General features: G+C 34.2%; 1 protein-coding gene across 2 annotated transcripts in view; it reads left to right on the forward strand.

Annotated features, from left to right (window-relative positions):
* Positions 1-22,908, forward strand: part of LOC127873345 (uncharacterized) — a 47,466-nt gene extending 24,558 nt beyond the window's left edge. The window contains exons 8-17 of one of the 2 annotated variants that reach the window (XM_052417194.1): positions 154-260; positions 4,782-4,871; positions 7,365-7,822; positions 9,301-9,334; positions 12,781-12,881; positions 14,183-14,368; positions 14,856-14,993; positions 15,247-15,522; positions 15,888-16,160; positions 18,525-22,908. In XM_052417194.1, coding sequence (XP_052273154.1) covers positions 154-260; positions 4,782-4,871; positions 7,365-7,822; positions 9,301-9,334; positions 12,781-12,881; positions 14,183-14,368; positions 14,856-14,993; positions 15,247-15,522; positions 15,888-16,160; positions 18,525-18,698 — 1,837 coding nt within the window. In that variant the 3' untranslated portion in view covers positions 18,699-22,908. The remainder of the gene's footprint in view (positions 1-153; positions 261-4,781; positions 4,872-7,364; positions 7,823-9,300; positions 9,335-12,780; positions 12,882-14,182; positions 14,369-14,855; positions 14,994-15,246; positions 15,523-15,887; positions 16,161-18,524) is intronic. The other variant, XM_052417195.1, reaches the window with a different exon arrangement.
* The last annotated feature ends 1,013 nt before the right edge of the window (positions 22,909-23,921 follow it).

Raw genomic sequence — 23,921 nt, forward strand, 5'->3', positions numbered from 1 at the left:
GCCCATATGGGGGGCATGCATGTTTTACAAACAGCCCTTGTTTAAAACAGGCTTTCTATGTAAGATTACCGGAATATGTCTCTTATCAAAGCAGAATGAATACTCTATGGTTTGAATTTAAAGATACTTATGTATTTTTTTGTTCATTTTCAGAGGTTTGACTACAAGAGAACCAATATCTTACATCACAGAGATGCAACCAAGTACAGAACCTGCAACAATATCTCCACCAAAACCCGTTACTACAAGCAATGAAAATGGTCAGGTTTAAAGTTTCAACACAGTTGTCTGTTTTCTTTTTTTTGGTCATTTAGATAATAATTTTCTTTATTTTGGTTCCACTATTCATCTAACAGTTCAAGCTATACTACTCTTCCATATTTGTTGAAATTGCAATAATGTTATGGATCAGATTTGTGTCTACAAGTGCATATCATTGTTACTTATTTCAAACTTCACACTTGTGTTTGGGCTCATTGTTTGAGATATCTCTCATTAATGTTTGCAATTAATGAATATGTAGGTTTTAGGTTGACATTTGTATGCAATAGCACCATATCTCAATAATGTACTGAAGATGATGTACTTAATATTATTCTACAGCACCTTGACCTTACTGGGTAAACAGTCACTGATCAAAACATGAATATGACCAGCTTTTAAATAAAATTATGCCAGGTTAGTGTTTGTGTGCAAACAAATTAAATCCTATTAAAAATCTTTATTTTTAAGTTTGTATGCAGCTTACATGCAAAAATAGCTTGGGAATACATTTGATGCTAGTTGTGTCAATGCCAATTTTAGTTTAACTGGAAAAAGACAAATGGTGACCACTGAGTTACTTGGGTTTTGATAGAGCAGGCTTTATTCAGAATTTTTTATTTCTATGTAGCTTAAATTCAGACTTTGCCTGTGATTGCAGTGAAAATAATAGTTAAAACATTGAAACGCAGTTATTAACATTGATATTTTTGACAATTATTAAAAGTGGAAAGACACATATATTCTACAGGTGTGTAAATCATGCTTAGTGACAGATTTTCTTAAGCTCATCTGAGCATATAGTGCTCATGGGGAGCTTTTGAGATACCCTGATGTCCTTTGTTAGTCAGTGCAGGAGGTGTGTCCGTTAACTTTTTCTTCTAAGGCCTTCTTGTCCTTAACCCTTTTAAATATTTAAATGAAACTACTTAGGAATGATCCTTGGTTGAAAAACAAGGAAAAAAAAAATCTTCTTCATTAAAAAAACAAGAGTCAGGAGTTAATATTTGGTATTTAACATTGTCAAGTGTGTCACATAACTCTTTTGATAAGCAACGCCATGGGAAAATTTCCCTAATGACGTGAATTGTATTAACTCAGTGAATATAGTTTATTATATGGTGAATTTGGCAAGTTGGTTCGATTCGAATTCTAATTCATCTGTATAATAACGTGTGATGATATGTACAACAAAGTCATGGATGCATTCAAGTCCAATTTAATTTAGTGTGTTCAAAATTCTGTATGTACAGTTTTTTCTCCAAAAACACAACAATGTTACATTCACAAATTTGTCCATGCATAAGTAAGATAAGAATCAGTCTTATTCCGAAAATAAACTACATGGCTGGACGTTTTCTCCTTCCGTCCTTCCCGTGTTCCAATAATCAACTTACTTAATACGTACATCGATTGCCATGTTTGCAAATCATGTGTACAGAGAACCAATGAAAAACATTTGAATGTCACGTGAGCAGAGATTCAATGAAAAAGTGACAATGTAAAAAACCCAGTCAACTGATGATTAATGCTGTTGATGCTTATTTTGACATGAGTAAATTAACAAGGAAGAAACCAGCCCATAAAGTATATTTTTAACCCCGAGTGGCTGACAGTAAAAGATGTTTAACCTTAGGGCAAGGAAATATTATTTGAAAAGCTATAAGTGACTGGCTATGTAAATATTTTAGCAAAATTGATTTATTACAATTTTATAATAATGAACAAATAAAATAAATTTAAAGAAATAACTATATATGTTTTTTTACATGCATTTATATGCTTTTCTTGCAAAGTAGTCTCATATTAGGATGGTTCAAATCATGTTACTGGGGTAAAAACTGGCCATGGCTAAGGAGTCACATGATTTGTATAGACTTATATAATAAATATGTTTTAAGCTCACCTGAGCACAATGTGCTCAATGGTGAGCTTTTGTGGTCACTTTTTGTCCGTTGTCCATTGTGCCTTGTGAACATTTGGTTCTGGTTGGTTGAAAAACATGGCCACCAAGGGGTGGGGCATTTTTCCTTATATGGCTATCTATGGCTATAGTAAAACCATGTTAACACTCTTGAGGCCACATTTATTGTCCGATCATCATGAAACTTGTTCATAAGATTTGTCCCAATAATGTCTTGGACAAGTTTGAAAATGGTTGCTGTTGATTGACAAACATGGCCACCAGGGGGCGGTGCATTTTCCCTGATGTAGCTATATATGTCTATACTTAATCCTTGTTGACACTCTAGAGGCCACTCTTATTGTCCAATCCTCATGAAACTTAATCAGAAGATTTGTCTCAATGATATCTTGTACGAATTTGAAAACGGTTCTGGTTGGTTGAAAAACATGGCCGCAAGGGGGGGCGGGGCATTTTTCCTTTGTATGGCTCTAGGTAAAACTTGCTAACACTCTTAAAGTCTATTTTTTATATTAATATTTTCTTAAAATAGAAGAATTTGTGAAAAAGTCCCTTTGAGTGCTAGTCTGATGTCTGTTTTGTTCTGTATGAAGTTTTTAAGTTCAACATTACAAAATTATATTAAAAGGATTTGTGATGTAATAACCTAATAAGACAAGAAACCGTCGGAGACGGGTGATGCTCCCCAAAGGTTTTTTATGCCCCCGGTAGGGTGGCATATAGCAGTTGAACTGTCCGTCAGTCAGTATGTCAGTCAGTCTGTCCGTCCGTCCGAAAAAAACTTTACATAGGCCATAACTTTTTCACTATTGAAGATAGCAACTTGATATTTGGCATGCATGTGTATCTCATGAAGCTGAACATTTTGAGTGGTGAAAGGTGAAGGTCAAGGTCATCCTTCAAGGTCAAATGTCAAATATATGGCGTCTGTCCGTCCGAAAACTTTAACATTGGCCATAACTTTTTCAATATTGAAGATAGCAACTTGATATTTGGCATGCATGTGTATCTCATGAAGCTGCACATTTTGAGTGGTGAAAGTTCAAGGTCAAGGTCATCCTTCAAGGTCAAAGGTAAAAAATAAATAAAATTCAAAGCGGCGTTCTCATTCGGCTGCATATTTTGAGTGGTGGAAGTTCAAGGTCAAGGTCATCCTTCAAGGTCAAGGTCATCCTTCAAGTTCAAAGGTCAACAAAAAAATGAAAGCGGCGTTATCATGAAGCTGCACATTTTGAGTGGTGGAAGGTCAAGGTCATCCTTCAAGGTCAAGGTCATCCTTCAAGGTTAAAGGTAATTTTTTTTTTTTTTTTCAAAGCGGCGCAATAGGGGGCATTGTGTTTCTGACGAACACATCTCTTTTTTTTGTCACAATATTGCACTATATATTCAGATAAAAGGAAACGTCTTGAGGGGCATAACTTTGGAAAAAATAATACGATGGATGGTTTAGCAACTTAAAAATTTCAAAGGGCCATAACTCTCTAAATAAATCATCTAACCAGAACCCACAAATAACATGCCCATCTCCTCAAGGTAGTTAAGCTTCCCATAAAGCTTCATTGAATTCCAGTCAGTGTTTGGGGAAAAAATAGCCCGGACAAGAATTGCACTATATGTACAGTTAATGGAAAATTTCAAAGGGCCATAAGTCTGTGAAAAATCATCGTTCCATAACTGGCCGATATGCACATCTCCTTTTGGTAGTGAAGCTTCCCATAAAGTTTCATTGAATTCCAGTCATTAGTTGCTGAGAAATAGCCCGAATAAAAAATTAATTAATATTAATATTTTCTTTAAATAGAAGAATTTGTGAAAAAGTCCCTTTGAGTGCTAGTCTGATGTCTGTTTTGTTCTGTATGGAGTTTTTAAGATCAACATTACAAAATTATATTAAAAAGGATTTGTGATGTTATAACCTAATAAGAAAAAGGTTCTTTTAGGTGGCATATAGCAGTCTCACTCACTGTCTGTCCGTCTGTCCCTCGGTCTGTCTGTCTTTATAGCAGTCCTGCATTTGTTAAAAGATTTTTAAGATATTTACCTGATTATTGGTGAATGACTAACCTCATGACTCACAGATCAAGTTTGAGTTTCTTTCCTGTGCGGTGATTTTTGGTGATTTTACGGGTCTTGGACTTAAAAACATTTCTCTAGAATAACAGTTGTCGGGACTTTTTACATAAACACATTCAGATATTTACCTAATTTTTGGTGTGTGAGTCTAACTAATAATTTACAGATACATTGTAAGTTTTGTTCTGGACCATTAATTTTTGAAAAAGTTAAGAGCCTTCTACTTAGGAATTTTCTTTAAAATAACAGTTTTCTGGAACTTTTTTTCCTTTTTCCTTAATGCTTACAGATATTGACCTGATTTTTGGGGTGTGAGTCTACCTAAATAACTTTCAGGTCATGGCTGATGTTTGTTCTGGTCCAAGGCCCGTAACTTTGTCAAATATCAATTGACCGTTACTTCATAATGTTATTTTCTATTTGGATATAAGCTGCTAGCTGATGTGCAGCTTCAAAGTGCAGCTCTTGTTTCTTTAGTAAGTGCTGTGTTAAACTAATTACGCTTTGTTTGATATCTTTTCAGAGCCCCCTCCTCAGGATATTTCTTCCAAAATTAGTAATATTGGTATTATAGCTGGTGCTGTGGTTGTGGTTGTATTTGTATCAACAGCTGGTAAGCTTACTGTTTTTTTATGCCCCCGGATCGAAAGATCGGGGGTATATTGTTTTTGGCCTGTCTGTCTGTCATTCATTCATGCATTTATTCATTCATTGTATGTGTGTGTCCCATAACTTTAACCTTGGTTAAAGTTTGATAACTTTTGCATTATTGAAGATAGTAAATTCATATTTGGCATGCATTTGTATCTCATGGAGCTGCACATTTTGAGTGGTGAAAAGGCAAGGTCATCCATCAAGGTCAGAGGTCAAATATCATTGTATTTTTCTTTCCTAAAACTTTAACCTTCGTTAAAGTTTGGTCATAACTTTTTAGCTCACCTGAGCACAATGTTCTCATGGTGAGCTTTTGTGATCGCCTTTTGTCCATTGTCCCTCGTGCGGCGTCAACATTTTGCCTTGTGAACACTCTAGAGGCCACATTTATTGTCCAATCTTCATGAAACTTGGTCAGAACATTTGTCTTATTGATACCTTGACTAAGTTCGAAACTGAGTCATGCTGGGTAAAAAACTAGGTCATTAGGTCAAAAAAAAGAAAAACCTTGTGAACACTGTAGAAGTCACATTTGATGCCTAATCTTCATGTAACTTTGTCAAAATGTTTGTCTAAACGATATGTTGGTTGAGTTCAAAAACGGTTCCGGTCTGTTGAAAAACATGGCCGCCAGGGGGCAGCTGGGACGTGTTCGTTATATGGCTGTTGAAAAACCTTTGAACACTAAAAGTCACAATTTTTGCCCAATCATCATGAAACTCGGTCAAAACATTGGTTTCATTGATATCTCGGACTAGTTCAAGATGATCCAGATCGGTGAAAAAACATGGCTGCCAGGGGGCAGGCCAGTTTTCTCTATACGTATATTGTGAAAACATGTGAACATTCTAGAAGTCATATTTTTGGTCCAATCTTCATGAAATTTGGTCAGAAGATGTGTTTTCTGGATATGACGGTTGAGTTTGGAAATGGTTCGGATCGGTAAAAAAAAATATGGCTGCCAGGGGGGTGGTTATTTTCCTTATATTTATAAAGTAAAAAAAGCTTTTGAACAATCTAGAAGTCACATGTTTTGCCTAATCATCATAATTTTTTTTCTAAACATCAATTTTATAGATATTTTGGACGAGTTTGAAAATGGTCATGATGGGTGGAAAAACATGGCCACCAGAGGGTGGGGCATTTTTCTCTATATGTATATAGTGAAAACATGTGAACAGTCTAGAAGACACATGTTTTGCCCAATCTTCATGAAATTTGGTCAGAATATTTGTTTCCTGGATACGACAGTTGAGTTCGAAAATGGTTTTGATCGGTAAAAAAACATGGCCGCCAGGGGGTGTCTTTTTCCTAATATTTATATAGAAAAAAAGCTTGTTAACAAGTTTCCTGATTTTCTGGCAGTTTTGTCTCAGCTTTCCTCTTCCTTCCTGCTGGTTTACCTCTTCCAGACATTTTGTGATGCTTTTGTTATAAAACTAAGAAATATATCTTCAAATTAATGTAGATTTTTTAATTTCGATTTTTTCTGTAGGTTTAAGCCTTGGAATCCAATGCCAGAAAGGAATCATAGAACTCTTTATTCATCAACATACTAGTATGCTCAAGATACTGTCCCTTGAAGGGTCCACATTTCTGCTTAAATAAACTGGGTTTTATTGTTTAATACAATAACCCACATTATCAAATATTTGTGTTTTATAACGGATTTATTGATTTTTTAATTGGAAATATAATTGCAAGGTGAGTCTGAAAAGCGTTCATGTTTGTTTAAAAACAAGGCTCTCAGGGGGGTGGTAGTTTTTTGGCATGTCTACAGTTGTTTATAGTGAAACATTGTGAATACTTTTAGTCACATTTTTAGTTCAATCTGAATGACACTTGCTGAGTGCAAATGTTGTTATCATATCTTGATTTAGTCTACTCAATTAGTTTTAATAATATCATCTTCAAACATGGTGACAATCTTTATGAGCTTAATATTTTTTGCTCATGGTGAACTTTTGTGATCACCTTTTGTCAATTGTCTGTCTTCCGTTGTGCGTCATGAATATTTGCCTTGTTAACACTGTAGCAGCCACATTTATTGTCGGATCTTCATGAAACTTTGTCAGAAGATTTGTCCCAATGATATCTTGGACGAGTTCAAAAATGGTTCAGGTCTGTTGAAAAACAGCTGCACATTTTGAGTGGTGAAAGGTCAAGGTCATCCTTGAATTCAAGGGAAGTAATAAGCTTCAAAGGGAGATAATTGTCTGTATCTGCCAAATGATTAAAATCAAAATTAATAAATCAAAGCGGCGCAGTAGGGGTCATTGTATTTCTGACAAACACATCTCTTGTTATATTGTTGTTCTGGCATGGTGTCATGTTTGTGCCCTTAAAACCTGCCAACACAGTAGAAAGATATGGCAGACATCAGCCACCTTACAATTGTAATAAACTTAATTCATCAATAGTATATTAAAATAACAGACGGCTAATATTGCAGGTCTGGTATGCTGCTGCTGCAAAGAGAGACTTCGTCAATTAAGGTGTCAATTAAGGTGTCAATTGTGTGGAGCTGCAAGAACAGAAGGTGCCAATAATGTAGTTATCTATTCTCCTGTACCCACAGATCCCTCTGGAACATTAGGGAGTCATGTCAATGACTGTAGGATAGAAATGGCATCGATAGGAGTCAAAAATGAAGAAGCTAATGGCTTCAACCATGTTGACAATTCTCAAAATATGTGCAGTGCTGATGATTTACTGCCAAATAATGGAGATAATAATTATTCAGCTGGTGATGATGCCACAGAGACTTTTGGATCAACTTCACAAAAAGACAGAAAAGAAATGGGTTCCAGACATAGAGAAAAAAAAAATAAAACAATAATTAAAAACTACAAGACATGTATTAAGGTCAAGGGAAATTTGAATCATTATCACAAGGGTTCATCCACACAGGTAAATCTGCATACGTTTGTGTTTATTTAATGTTGAAATAAGGTTATTACTTGTTCCTGTTGTACATAATCTTTTTATGCTCCCCATATATATATATATATATGGGGAGCATATAGTTGCCAGCTTGTCCTTACTTCCGTCACTCTTTTGTTACAGTTTCTCATAGCGCCTTCAATATTTTACCGATCTCTTACATATTTTGCACCTCTACCTTTTGATGAGGTTTGAGGTCACTGGGTTTAAGGTCACCAAGGCTAAAAATAGATTTTTCTGTCTTAATTTCGTTACAGTTTCTCACAGCGCCTTCAATATTTTACTGATCTCTTACATATTTGGCATGTAGGTACCTTGCATGGACCTCTACCTTTTGATGAGGTTTGAGGTCACTGGGGTCAAGGTCACCAAGGCTAATAATATATTTTCTCAAGGTCACACTTTGGTTACAGTTTCTCATAGCGCCTTCAATATTTGATCAATCTCTTATATATTTGGGATGTAGGTACCTTGCATGGACCTCTACCTTTTTGATGAGGTTTGAGGTCACTGGGGTCAAGGTCACTGAGGCTTATAGTAGATTTTCTCAAGGTCACACTTTTTTCCACACAACTAAACCATATATCAACAAAGCAGAGCATCCATCAGTTTTACTGATATCCTTAATTGTTGCATTGAAACTTATTTGTGGACTTTTGCATGTTCATTGTTCTGTTCCATTTTACTTTTCTATTTATTGGCAAATACTCGCCAGTTTTATGAAACTTGATTAAGAGGAAATATGAGCAATCACATGATTTATATTCTGCGTGCAGTGTTCAATTAAAATTATGTGGATCTTTTTGTACTTACAATCCATACTTATGACAGCCTTGTATATCTGGTGCAAAATTTATTATTTACAAATATAGTGTTAGGGAGAGCCATTGTTTGAAGATTGTTTGGTTAAGTAGTTGTCTGTCCATATTTCATTTCAGACCCAAATCTATTTTATGCAAAAAGGAATAATAACAAATAAATAAAAATGATCTCTATATTAAGACAGCAATGTCACTGGCTGAAAGGTCAAGATCACAGCGGTCACTTGTGTTTTGTATATATTTCCCATGATTGATAAACATTAAGTACAGTGTATTTATTATTGCCTATCCCATAACTTTAATTTAAATAATCCAATTTTGAAGTAGAAAATATCAAAATTTCTTAATAATAATTGATTTCGAAGTGCTTTGAAGACTTCACAATTTTTTCTTGTATGATTATTTAACAATATGAGATTATGTGCTGCATGCAAAAAAACACATGAGGATTATTTCAATGTCAAATATTGATAGGAACTTCAAAAGCCTATTGTCAAACCTCTTACTCTGTGCAAAAACAGAATGATATTAATCACCTCCAGTGACGACATTTCCTTTTAACTACCGTGTGATTTCATTGGTTCTTAGCCAGACATTATCATATTTATTTCTGCCTTTTTTCAGGTTGAAGGGCTACATTATTTAATAGAAGAAACAGGTAATTTATTTTGAGTATTTTTTGTGGTTAAAGTTAACGGTGAAGATCACAGGTACTTGTAATTATTTTCCCCACAATATCTTAAGAACAATTGGACCTAAATTAGTCAAATTACGTGGGAGGAAAAAAAGACACCATATATTGTTTTTGGCCTTTATGTCTGTCTGTCATTCTGTCTGTCATTCTGTCCCAAAACTTTAACCTTGGTCATAACTTTTGCAATATTGAAGATAGCAAATTGATATTTGGCATGCATGTGTATCTCATGGAGCTGCACATTTTGAATTGTGAAAGGTCAAGGTCATCTTTCAAGGTCAAAGGTCAAATATATGGCTTCAAAGCGGCGCAATAGGGGGCATTGTGTTTCACAAACACAGCTCTTGTTGTATATATCTTGAAAACGCCTTGCACATTGAATTTGTAGTCACTTGGGAGGAAAAGAAGACACCTATTGAAAGCAAGGTCTACAGGTCTAAAGTCACAGGTTGCTTAGGATTTTTTAACAATATCTTGAGAACTCGTTGGCCAACTCTCATATATATTGCTATACTGGTGACTTGGGAGGAAAAGAAAATTCCTATTGATTATGAGGTCTGCATCTAAAGGAACTTGCTCCTTTATGGAACGCCATAACTGACTTTATATGAGTACTGTCGCTGTTTGCAGAACATTCATCATTAGTTTCGGTGGGATAAGCTTTATGCCATGTGCAATCTTCTTTACCTACTTTACATTCGTTATTATGTGCAGTACTTACAGCATTACATGCAGAAGTTTCTTCATTATGGTCGGTCAAAACTTAATAACGTTTGGTACATTCGTCAATATGTGCAGTAGCTACAGCATTACTTGCAGTAGTTACAGTATTACGTGCCATGGACAAAGTGTTATTTTCTGTGCAAACTTCCTTCTTTTCTGTGCAAAGTTCTTGGCGTTCTGTACATTCATCAAGAGCGGTAGTTACAATATTACGCGCAGTAACAGCTTTACTGTTTGCTTTGCAAATTTCATTATGTTCAGTACATTCGTCATCATGTGCAGTAGCTACAGTATTATGTTCTCTCCAAATGTCTTTATGTTGGGTACATTCAACATTTTGTGCAGCAATTACATCATTTCGTGCTGTGCAAACGTCTTAATGTTGAGTACGTTCATCATTATGTGCAGTTGTTACAACATTACGTGCGGTAGTAACAACATTATGTTTTGTCCAAATAGTTTTACTTTTGATACATTTATTATTTTACGCAGTAGTAACAGCATTGCGCGCAGTACTAACAGCATTATGTTCTGTCCACATAGATTAACATTCAGTACATTTATCATTGTGTGCTGTAGTTATATGATTACGCATTGTGGTTTTAAAATTTTGTGCTGTGCAAATTCCATTGTATTCAGTACTTTTGCCACTATGCATACTGGTTACATCATTACGTTTGATAGAAACGACTTTATGCTTGGTAGTTATGCCTATTCGTTCGGTGGATAGGTCTTTTTAGGAACATTTATACGGGACACCGTATGTCGTAATTTTCCCGTAAGTGTGAAACAGAATCTTGTACTATTCACCCCAAGACAATTCACCCCCAGAATTTGATTTCTTTGGACAATACCCTCTAAGACAATTCACCTCAATATTTTTATATGAGATTTTAGTGTCATTTGCTTTTGTCAAGTTTGAAAATAAGTTGTGAGCAGATGTGTTGGGGTTATAATTTTTACTTTGCAGCACGTGAAAATAATAAAATGTAGTATGTCAATGAAAGATGACATTGTGATTTTTGTTAAATGCAATTCAACCAATGTATTTTTATATAAACTGTGTTACATATAAAATTGAAATAAATTGAAATAAGTATTTTTTTTATAATATTTGTGCATTTGTTTTAAATAATATTATTTGGTTACTATTTTATTATTAGTACTTTGTCAAATATTGAAGTCATATAAATATTTTCATTGAATTCTTAGAATTTTACATTATAACAATTACTTATTTATTCATGTTAGATGGGATAATTAATTTAATAAAATACAATATGGTTTAATTGAGAAGAAAACATTAATTAAAGAAAGGAAATTTAATCTGGTTGGGAGCTTGCCATTAATGGGTATTACAATCAAGCATTCACACCCCTGATATGAGGTGAAGCTTGCAAGGCATGGAATTATATTAGTACAGCGCATAATGATGAAACTATTGCATATAATGACGAATGTACCGAATGTAAATTAAGTTTGTGCAGCACGAAATGATGTTGCTACTGAACGTAATGATGAAACTACTGCAGATAATGACGAATGTACCGAACGTGTAGACATTTGCACAGCAAGTAATGATGCAACTATTGCACATAATGTTGAATGTACGTAACATAGATAGGTTTGCACAAAACAAAATGATGTGACTACTGCACGTGATGATGTAACTACAGCAAGTAATGACGAATGTACCAAACGTAAAGAAGCTAGCACATAACTTAATACTGTAACTACTGCGTGTAATGCTGTAACTACAGCCCATAATGACGAATGAACCGAACGTAAAGAAAATATCACAGCACATAATGATATTGCCACAGTGCGTAATAATGTAACTACATCACATAATGTCGAACGTACAGAAATTTAAAAAGTTTTGACAGAACATAATGTTGTTACTACTTTGCGTAATGCTTTAACTAATGCATATAATGACGAACGTACCAAATGTAAAGAAAATTGCACAAAGCATAATGTATATTCCACTGAAAATAATGATTAATGTACTGCAAACAACGACAATAGTCATATGAAGTCAGTAATGGCGTTCCATACTCCTTAGTTATAAATTATGCGAATGAGTGATAAGACAAATAATAATAAATAACAATATGTTGCCATAGTGTTATTGTAAAACCATCATTCATTCTGTGCAATTTTATTTCCAAAATGTATTAGCTATGACTTTTGTCCTACCAAAAAATATACACGCATATGTGCATCTGAATTTGGTATACATTTTACAAGTTAACAGTATGATGCAGATGAAATTAAGTTTCAAATAGTTGTTATATAATATATAATGTATAATGCTTTCATTGAGATGGAAGAAGTGGAAGCAAATTAAATCATACCAGTTGATTTGTTATTGTAATTTTATTGTCCCCTACCGGTTTCACCGGAGGGGACTTCTGGTTTGCGCTCTGTGCGTCTGTCTGTGAGTCTGTCACACTTTTCTGGATCCTGCGATAACTTTTAAAGTTCTTCATATTTTTTCATGAAACTTGAAACATGGATAGATGGCAATATGGACATTATGCACGTCATTTCATTTTGTTCCTACGTCAAAAATTCTGGTTGCTATGGCTACAAATAAAACATCTGACATAGGGGACATATATTGCTTGGCAATAGTCTTGTTTCTTATAGTTTTTATTGTTCTTAATTTAATTCTGTTTTTGTAGAAGCTCTCTGCTCCAATAATACTAACAAATCAAACGCAAATGACCAAGAAGAGTCTGGGTCAGAAGATATGGAGGTGGATGCAAAGAATTATGGCACTGAGGTATGCAATATAAAACCTGTTCACTTATATAAGAGAACCTAAGAGAACTAATAAAGCTTTTGTTGTTGAGCCTTCTGGCGGAAAGCTTGATAATGCAGTTATGATGTGCAACAGCGGGTGTTTTCCTTCTCTGAGACCTGCAGAATATTGGCCCTATCACCTAGACTTATTTCTCCCCTCTGTTGTTGAAGTTTCTTTAAAGTAACATTACTATTCAAAATCAACGAAAATTTCGTACCATATTTTGGAAAATAAAGCTAAACAATTAAAAATCATTGTTCCTTATGGCCATGGTCGAAATTTCAACGCCAGATGTGGTCTGGTACAATAGATGTTTGTTGATGCAAAATGCTCGTTTTTATTATGGTTTTAACATGGTACCATCATAGTGTTTTTGTGTCGTATCAATAGATATATTCGCAGGAAAAAAAACATGCAATTAATTGTGGTCACAAATAAATAAAAACGAGCATTTTGTATCTACAAAAATCTCTGTAATCATACCACATCTAGCGTTGAAATTGTGGATATTGCTATAAGGAACACTGATTGTTTAGGTGTTAACTTTATTTTACGAAATACTTTACGAAAATTTCGTTGATTTTGAGCGTTATAGAGACTTTAAACAATCTAAAAGCTCTTATATTAAACAATGAAAAACAAGTGGTTGTAAATATCGTAAGGCTTCAAAAATTGTGTATGTACATGAGTCGTATTACTGGAGTTCCCCTTGCACTGTGTGTGAGCGCGTCAAGCTTGACCCGGATTAAATTTTGCAATTTTAAAATATCTGACCACAAATTTTGTTCACCCTCATTAAACTCAAAGGTCAATGTAACACCTGGAGGTCAAATTTTGTCCATACAATTGTAATTGTAATTTATAATGCAATAGTAATGTAATTTACCACATTTATGAGACTGCGTTTCAATTTTCATCAAAGGTCAAGGTCATACAAAATGTTTGATGGATAAATTTGACTATAAATCAGCTTTTCTAGGCTGTAACTTAAAAGAAGGTGCGTCACCTCGTGACCAAAAGTCAAGTTCACCGTACAAGCTAAACAACAAACATGTAAATGATTCAGCGTGTTAAAAAATTACAAGCATTATTGAAAAAAGGCTCAACTTGTTGACAACAGGCATGTAGCTAGTCTTTAATATACCATGGATGGGACAGTAGTATTTAGTGTTCAAAATTATTTAGCTTTTTATGGTAAAATAGCAAACAGTTGAATTCCATTTTGAAGATCATATTACAACAGGAAACAAACTTTTCTCATATAAGTTTTACAATCACAGTCAACTGAACAGACTGGTGATAATCACACCCAAAATTCAGGGACCAGTGATGGGACATTGTGTAAAACTATGGTGACGGATTGTGGTGATGGTCACATCAGTGATGCAGCTTCAGATGGTGATGTATGTACCAACAGTACTAATGCAGATTCATGCGATGATTGCAGTCCTGGCTTAGTTGAGAAGGTAACACGCATTTAACATGCTTAACCTAATTGCCTGCATAAAACACAGTTGATATTTCAAATGAAATAAATTATTAATAGTGTGTCATAAATCATAATAAACAATAGACAACAATCATACCACATACTTTATGAGTAATACGATTTTTTAGTTTATATCAGTTTATAGAAAGACAAATAATAATACACGGTAAATTCAAAGGGTTTTTATGCCCCCGGTAGGGTGGCATATAGCAGTCAGTCAGTGTGTAAGTCCGTTCGTCCGTCTGAGGTAGAATATATGGCTTCAAAGTGGCGCAGTAAGGGGCATTGTGTTTTACGAACTTAGCTCTTGTTCTTTCTTGTTTTGGCAACATTTAACATGAATTTCTTAATCAGTTTAAATTACCGTTTTGAAATGTTGGGATCATGCTTTTTATTTGCTCATGTTGAACTGTTTATTTCTCTATGATTGAAATAAAAGCGTTTGATTCTGCATTTTTTTTCAGATCAATGTTGAAGAAGTTTTTAAGGAAACAGATATGAAAACTGGCAAACGCGAGAATGTTGGAAATCTTTTGGACATCGTTAAATATGCAGGGACGGAATGGTCTCTAAGCAATAAGAAGGCGTGTTTATTAACAGAGGTGAGTAAAGCAACTGTCACAGCCTCTCAGCAATATGGAGAAAGTGCACTTCACACCAATATGATTGGGGATTTTCTCTAACATGTATCAAAGAGCATTAGTCCAAACAGATATCAACGCAAACAAACCAACCAAGCCATTTGCATAAATACTGTTTACTCTTTGACACGTACACTTAGCATGAATACATTTTAGATTTTTTACTGCAACATCGGCAATTTCGTGTGATGGTTACACGTTGTCTTCATTCCAGGCATATGCATGCGTTAAACGCAATTACCGATTTCCATATATACGAGTCATCAGGGGAGACAACTATTGTGCCATTAGGAGCACCATTTTCCAGATTTTAGTCTATTGCTTTCCTCTTCCAAAAGATTGGTCTTCCTGCGATACTGATGCAAGTGACATTAAAAGTGACTTTTGTAAAAGAGTTATTAGTCAATTCAAATTTGCAGAATGCAGAAACATTCCTGTCAAAGAATCAACTGAATTAGTGCCAATTTGTTTAAAAGGGTACTATGAAATGGTATGTCAATAAATAAACGTATATGATACACATACATTTAAAATCTTTCTTACTATTTTAGGACATTTATTTCCCTGTAAGATGTTTTGTGTTTGACAATTTTAAGAGAATCATGTTTTTATCACAAATCAACAATTAAACAAAATTTATGTTCAACAAAACATGTTATTTTTATTGAATATTAATTGAACTTATATGTATTGTGTTGTTTATTTAAATTTTTAACAAAAGCTCTTAATTTAATAGATGTTAAAATTACGTAGATAATTTTCCACTATTAACGCTACTTTTGTGTGTGGAGACTGACCGATTATATATCAGTTTTAGATTAACTCTTTGAGGGCTGTTCCTTAATTGTGTTTCAGGCACAGAAACTGCAAGAATATTCAACAATTGTTGAAAAGCAAAATGTATTAGCTGAAGCCTTGAATTCAGACGCAGACTGTGATCTCAACATCATGGAAGCAGTCAAACTGCTAATGGCACAGTGTGCTGTAAATCTCTTTGTTGACAAAGAGGGGGGAAAGAAAGTGCCAGAGTGGGCGAGGCATCTGTTTGATAGAGATGGTTCAAAAACTGTTGAACAATTAATAAGCAATCATTTGAACAAAGTAGGACACGAGTGTGGATTGGAACAGGTGCGTGTGATATGTTCTACGTATGTTAAATGTTCTAATTGTATTTTATGATGAAATTCCTTTACACATTAGCAAACTCATGTTGGGCTGATGCAGGTTGTTATGTTCTGTATTAATTATCTCCCCACTGCAGAAGTGGGGTTATAATGCTTTGTATCTGTCCATCGGTCGGTTGTTCTGCCCATCGGTCCAAAGATTATTTAGTTTCTACACAATATCGAGAGAAATGTTTGAACCTCTGATTATTCTATTTATTATTATACTGGTAGATACTAGGGTTGATGTAAATACCTCTATTACTTTTGATTTCAGCAGGTCAAAGGTCAAGGTTGCAAGGGTTTGTAACATGCACTGACTACAGTTAATATCCGTCTGTATATTGAGTCAATTTAAACATTCTTTTAAGAATTATATTGTCAATTATAAATATCCTTAATGTAGAATGTTAATAACTACAAAACAGCATCTGAAATTTGGACACTATATTGCCTAATTAGTGGTTACATTATAGTACTGTATGCAGTCTATGATTTAAATATTGAAATTATTGCCTAAGGCTATAAATTCTCCCAAAATAATGTATAAAATAAGTCATGGCCAGTATAATTACCCATTACAACAACTACCATGAGGATCAAACAGTTATTGTTAAATTCTTTACTGATTTGTATGGCTGGCTTAACAGTATTCTGTGGTAATAAAAAGAAAGAAGTTTGTTTTACATAACCACTAATGAAATGATAATATTTATATGTCATTAATTTTTACAATGTATTTTGTTATAGTGATGCTTATAAGGATTTTCAGTTAAAGGGGCCTTTTCACGTTTGGGTAAATTGACAAAATTGAAAAAAGTTGTTTTAGATTCGCAAATTTTCGTTTTAGATATAATATTTGTGAAGAAACAGTAATACTGAACATTTACCATGCTCTGAAATAGCCATTATATGCATCTTTTAAAGATTTAAAAACCCGAAAATTGTAAAGCGTTACAACGCGAAACGAATTAATAATTTGGAGAGTTCTGTTGTTGTCATTGTATTTTGTGAAACTACGAGGATTGGTAATATGAAGTATAAAATACACCTGTGATTGTATACGGAAAGATGGCTGAGTGGTCTAAGTGGGAGACTTTTTACTCCAGGACTCTAGGGGTCCAGGTTTTTTTTCCCACTTTTTGGGAAGATAGCCCATGGCTTTGGAATTGGGAATTTTATCGGCATTTTCATGAAATTGGGAAAATAAATTCATTAGCCTTTTTTTTCCACACGAAAAGTCCACTGATTAGGGAAATACTTAATTTGATTTAACTCTTAATAATCATTCAAATTAAAAGAAAAAAATATATAATACTTTGTAAGATGTAATTGAATTAAAATTGAGATAAAATACACATAAGACTTCTTTCTAAAAAAAAAAAAAAAAAAATTTTTTTTTTTTTTTTTTTTTTTTGGCAATTGGGAATTTTTTGCCACATTTTGGGAAAAAAGTATACTTTTTGGGATTGGGAACATAGCCGAATTTCGGCTATAAAATCGGGCCAAAAAAAACCCTGGGGTCAGTGGTTCGAGCCCTGCTGAGTGTTACTTTTTTTCTTTTTTTTTAAATGTTATTCTTGATTTTTTACTGGAGCTTTTTATATCTAATGTTAATATTTATCAATATGAAGCATTTAATGACAAATTTCAAAACATGCCAAAATCTGTGAAAAGGCCCCTTTAACATTTTTTGTTAAATTTCGTATATTACTATGCCCCTCGTAGAAGAAGAAGGGGTATACCGTCTGTCTGTCGGTAGACCAGTCTGTCTGTCGGTAGACCAATTTGTTTCCGATCCATAACTCGTCAACGAATTGACCGATTGGCTTGATACTTCACTTAACTTAATTTGTTACTACCCAATTAGCTTCATGACATTCTTCAATTGAAAGTAAAGTATGTTGCCATTTTGCACCTCTTGTAATTTAATTATGCTCCCCCAAAACTTTTTGGGGGGGAGCATATAGTCGCCGCTTCGTCTGTCCGTGTGTCCGTCCGTCCATGCACAATTTTTGTCCGGGCTATTTCTCAGCAATAAATGACCGGGATTCAATTAAAATTTATGTAAAGCTTCACTACCAAGAGGAGATGTGCATATTATCAGCTGGTTCTGGTCGGATAATTTTTCACAGAGTTATGGCCCTTTGAAATTTTCCATTAACTGTACATATAGTGCAATTCTTGCCCCCCCCCCCCCCCCCCCCCAACTACTAGACGTTTCCTTTCATCTGAAAATATAGTGCAATATTATGACAAAAAAACACTCTTGGGAGCATCACCCATCTCCAACGGTTTCTTGTTTTCTTACGATATGATTTGTTTGCAGGTTGAGATGTGCTTGCTGGGATACAGCTTGGGTGTTCGTATTCGGGTTCTGCGTCTCATTTACTTGAACGAGGTGGATTTTGAAGCTTTCTACCCACCGGAAGACAAAGATGATTTGCCTGTTGTTACATTAATTTCAGAGGATGATCGACACTACAACATTCCAGTGGAATAATTCAGCCATTGGCGTCCACGCTCAACTAGTCAGATATTCTGAAGGAATCCTCGTACATGGTTATGTCTTACCAATTATAAGCCATGCAACAGGACATTGAACATCATCTTAAAGATTTATTGAACTCCGTCATTAGACTGTGTTAAATTATTGTTATATACTCAATGCGATACCTTGGAGGCGTCTTTCCAGATATAGACAGTGTCAGGAAGAACTCAACCCTAACAGAAAATATATACTAATGAGTTCTTACTGTTGTGCATGTATAGCAAAATTTAAAAACTCAAGTTAATCAGCAACATATTGTGTGATAATATTACTTGGTGGTTATATTTAGCAAGAAAAAATAATTGTTTAGTGTTTTTTCTATACCACAAAAATAATATTGCTTAGTCTTATAATCCTACAGAAAGTTCTCAAAATTATAATTGAGACCATGATGTAAAATATGCAGTGACTATATTGTTCAATATTTTGTAATTGAATGAACTCTGTGTTTAAGTCCATTAAATTTAAAGATATTTACTTATGATAAGACTAAAGTATATGTTATCTTATATGTAATTCTTGTTTGGGGTGCAATATCACAGCTCTGAAGGCTCTTATATCATTCACCATTTTGTCTTTACGATAACGTGTGGTACTGGTTGATTATAACAGGACATTGCCTTATGGAGCACTTAAGTTTTTTTAATATTAAAGGAAATTAATCTCATTTTGCTTGGAGATAATACTGCAAAGCAGGTTGAAATGTTTTCAGTTATATGCTCAATATTAGTGAATTGTTATTGTAGTATAAAAAGTTGTAAGAGTAAAATTGTTCTCTTGTCTGTTGTTATAACCTCAGATACAATTATGACTGGCATGAAATTTAATGTATGCCAAAAGAAAATTCTGAAAAAGAAATAAAGCTTTTTAGCTTGACAATTGTAAAGTTTGATAGTTAAATTGTTAGAAAGGTAGTTCATTGTCAGAGGCTATAATGTTATTAACACTTTGTTAATACAATTATGTTTGTATCGGTCAAGTGAATGGAAGTAGATCCTGGATGTTGAAGTATCAAACAAGTGGTATTATACCTATGTAAAAGTGTATAAATGTATTGGGTACTTAGGTAGCATTAAGAACTTTCCTGCCACCATTGACAAATGTTTACTATTTGTTAAAAATGAATATTTATGTTTGAAAGGAGTTGTATAGTCTTGCTGTTACGGAATGGACATAATCAACAGTTTATTTGGTTTAAGATTCATGTTTAGTTTAAGTTATTTTTATTAGCTCAGCTGTTTTCGGAAACAAAACACGAGGTACTGTCATAACTAGCTCGTCGACCACCGTCCGCCATGCTAAAACTTTAACATTTTGGCTGTAAAATCAAAGTGCTTCCACCTACAACTTTGAAACTTCATATGTAGATGCACCTTGATGAGTTTTACATGCCACACCCATTTTTGGGTTACTGGATCAAAGGTCAAGGTCACTGTGACCTCTAAAAAAAAAAATTCTGACAAGCTTTCATTTATTCAAAACTGCACCAGAAGCCGAGCGTTGGCACCCGTTTATGTGGTGCTCTTGTTTCATATTTTATGTATGTTATTGCATAATAGTTTGCTGAAAATGTGTTTTTAAGTGGTCAATTTAATTGATTGTGAGATTGTAATTATCAGAACAAAGGGTCATTTTTTGTGACAAGACATATGTAACTCCGAAATATATGTTCTGTTAAGTAGAATTTGTATAATTTAAAGCAATCATATTTTGTTACAGATGGACATTGGTGATGTTTGAATATTTAAATTTCTACTTTGTATATTAATAACGATCATATATTTAATTTTGCTGTAGATATGCATAGAATATAATTGTTGGCATCTGTCTTGCTATGTAATTAGAACTGAGGTATGCTAAACTTTAATGTAAAATGTATACTATACACATGAAGGTAAGAAGCAAGTGGCACAAGCCTTCAATTCACCAATGTTTAGTAAGACTAAGGTGTGATACTGCGAATAACAAATAATCGTGTTTTTCCCCTTAGACATTGAATCATTCTTTAGGAGAATATTTATTTTAATTGATTTGTATGTTCCCCCAAAAATTTTTGGGGGGAGCATAATTTTATAGTCGCCGCTTCGTCCATCCGTCCGTCCGTCCGTGTGTTCGTCCACGCACAATTTTTATCCGGGCTATTTTCAGCAACTAATGACCGGAATTCAATGAAACTTTAGGGGAAGCTTCACTACCAAGAGGAGATGTGCATATTATCAGCGGGTTCTGGTCAGATGATTTTTCACAGAGTTATAGTCCTTTGAAATTTTCCATTAACTGTACATATACTGCAATTCTTGTCCGGGCTATTTCTCAGCAACTAATGACCGGAATTCAATGAAACTTTATGGGGAGCTTCACTACCAAGAGGAGATGTGCATATTATCAGCCGGTTCTGGTCAGATGATTTTTCAGAGTAATGGCCCTTTGAAATTTTCCATTAACTGTACATATAGTGCAATTCTTGTCCGGGCTATTTCTCAGCAACTAATGACCGGAATTCAATGAAACTTTATGGGAAGCTTCACTGCCAAGAGGAGATGTGCATATTATCAGCTGGTTCTTGTCGGATGATTTTTCACAGAGTTCTGGCCCTTTGAAATTTTCCATTGTACATATAGTGCAATTCTTGTCCGAGCTATTTCTCAGCAACTTATTACGGGAATTCAATGAAACTTTATTGGAAGCTTCACTACCAAGAAGAGATGTGCATATTATCAGCCGGTTCTCGTTGGATGATTTTTCACAGAGTTATGGCTCTTTGAAATTTTCCATTGTACATATAGTGCCACTCTTGTCAGAGCTATGTCTCAGCAACTTATTACAGGAATTCAATGAAACTTTATGGGAAGCTTCACTACCAACATGAGATGTGCATATTATCAGCCGGTTATGGTCGGATGATTTTTCACAGAGTTATGGCCCTTTGAAATTTTCTATAAACTGTACATATAGTGCAATTCTTGTTCGGGCTATTTCTCCCCAACTACTGACTGGAATACGATGAAGCTTTATGGGAAGCTTAACTACCTTGAGGAGATGCGCATGTTATTAGTGGGTTCTGGTTAGATGATTTATTTAGAGAGTTATGGCCCTTTGAAATTTTTAAGTTGCTAAACCATCCATCGTATTATTTTGTCCAAAGTTATGCCCCTCGAGACGTTTCCTTTTATCTGAATATATAGTGCAATATTGTGACAAAAAAAAACTTTGGGGAGCATCACCCGTCTCCGACGGTTTCTTGTTTATTTTTATTATTTATTTAGAATCACTATTTATGACAAAGGTAGTTCTAACAGAATCTTACCTTATGTGAACATGAACCTTAAACAGTTCCGTGCAATGACAAGTATTTTGGTTGTGACATAAAATGTCCAGTACAATTTTTTTTATTTATTCATTATTTGTAATGTTGTTGTTTTTTGTAAAATGTGATTTGAAGCCTGTGATTTAGGTAGAACTGCTTGAGCAGCTTGTGATTACTTTTGTGCCATGTACTAAGGAATACTGATATCTAAAAATTAATTAAATACATATTTTTAAGTTAATCTAATATAAATTTTGTGTTTGTTATTTGTTAAAGCGGGTATATACGATTTTTATATGTGCTGAATTGTAAAATATTGATACAAATATGTTATAATAACACACAATATGCAAGAAAAATGATACATTTAAGGCGAATTTTATAAAATACAGCAAATACAAATTAGCGCCCCGAGCCGATTGTGACGAAGATAATTCGTAATTATTTTCCTACAATAACCGATGCATTCGTCTTTTTAGTAAGTGTTCATGTGTCGTATGAATCGATATCGCTGCAGGAATTTCAAATGAACCGTTAAACTAAATTTAGATTCACATCGTACATGCATGCTATACATGCTGGTGAATTCGGCTGTACAGCCTTTTTCGATTTCAGAATTAAATATCTGGCTTATTTAGCATTTTTCGACACATGTTCTTCTTAACTTTTATTTTAGTTTATATTGCAATATATGTATAATAAGTTTTTTACACATTTTATATTAATCAATATATATTTGACAAGATCGTATATACCCGCTTTAAAGATTAACGTGGAGAAGTAAAAAATTACCCCGGTAATATTTTAAAAATAAAATTGCTTTACTATGTTTTAAAGGGGCCTTTTCACAGTTTGGTAAATTGACAAATTTGAAAAAAGTTGTTTCATATTCGCAAGTTTTTGTTTGAGTTATGATATTTGTGAGTAAACCGTAATACTGAACATTTACCATGCTCTAAAATAGCATTTATATATCTTTTGACTATTTAAAAACCTAAAAATTATAAAGCGTTGCAACGTGAAACGATTGAATAATTTGGAAAGTTCTGTTGTTGTTATATTTTGCAAAACTACGAGGATCGCTTATATGAAGTATAAAATACATCTATTATTGTAAAAGGAAGGATGGCCGAGTGGTCTTATGCGCAGACTTTTTACTCCTGTAGTTTATAATGATGATCATTCAAGTTTAAGGCAAAAGCAATTTTTGGCATAGAAATCTTAGACCAAACGTTAACATCCAATTTATGCCAAAAAAATACATACATATCATTCAAAGACAAATGAAACATTATCAGTTTACAAATGAATCAAATGATTGTCAAATATTCACATTATTATGCCCCCCTTCGAAGAAGAGGGGGTATATTGTTTTGCACATGTCGGTCCTTCTACCCAATGGTTTCCGGATGATAACTAAAGAACGCTTACGCCTAGGATCATGAAACTTCATAGGTACATTGATCATGACTTGCAGATGACCCCTATTGATTTTCAGGTCACTAGGTCAAAGGTCAAGGTCACTGTTACTCGAACCAGTAAAATGGTTTCCGGATGATAACTCAAGAACACTTACGGCTAGGATCATGAAACTTCATAGGTACATTGATCATGACTGGCAGATGACCCCAATTGATTTTCAGGTCACTAGGTCAAAGGTAAAGGTCACAGTGACTTAAACCAGTAAATAGGTTTCGGGATGATAACTCAAGAACGCTTACACCTAGGATCATGAAACTTCATAGGTACATTGATCATGACTTGCAGATGACCCTATTGATTTACAGGTCACTAGGTCAAAGGTCAAGGTGACTCGAACCAGTAAAATGGTTTCTGGATGATAACTTAAGAACGCTTACGCCTAGGAT

The sequence above is a fragment of the Dreissena polymorpha genome, chromosome 3 (genome assembly GCF_020536995.1).
Source record: "Dreissena polymorpha isolate Duluth1 chromosome 3, UMN_Dpol_1.0, whole genome shotgun sequence".
NCBI classification, from domain to species: Eukaryota; Metazoa; Mollusca; class Bivalvia; order Myida; family Dreissenidae; genus Dreissena; species Dreissena polymorpha.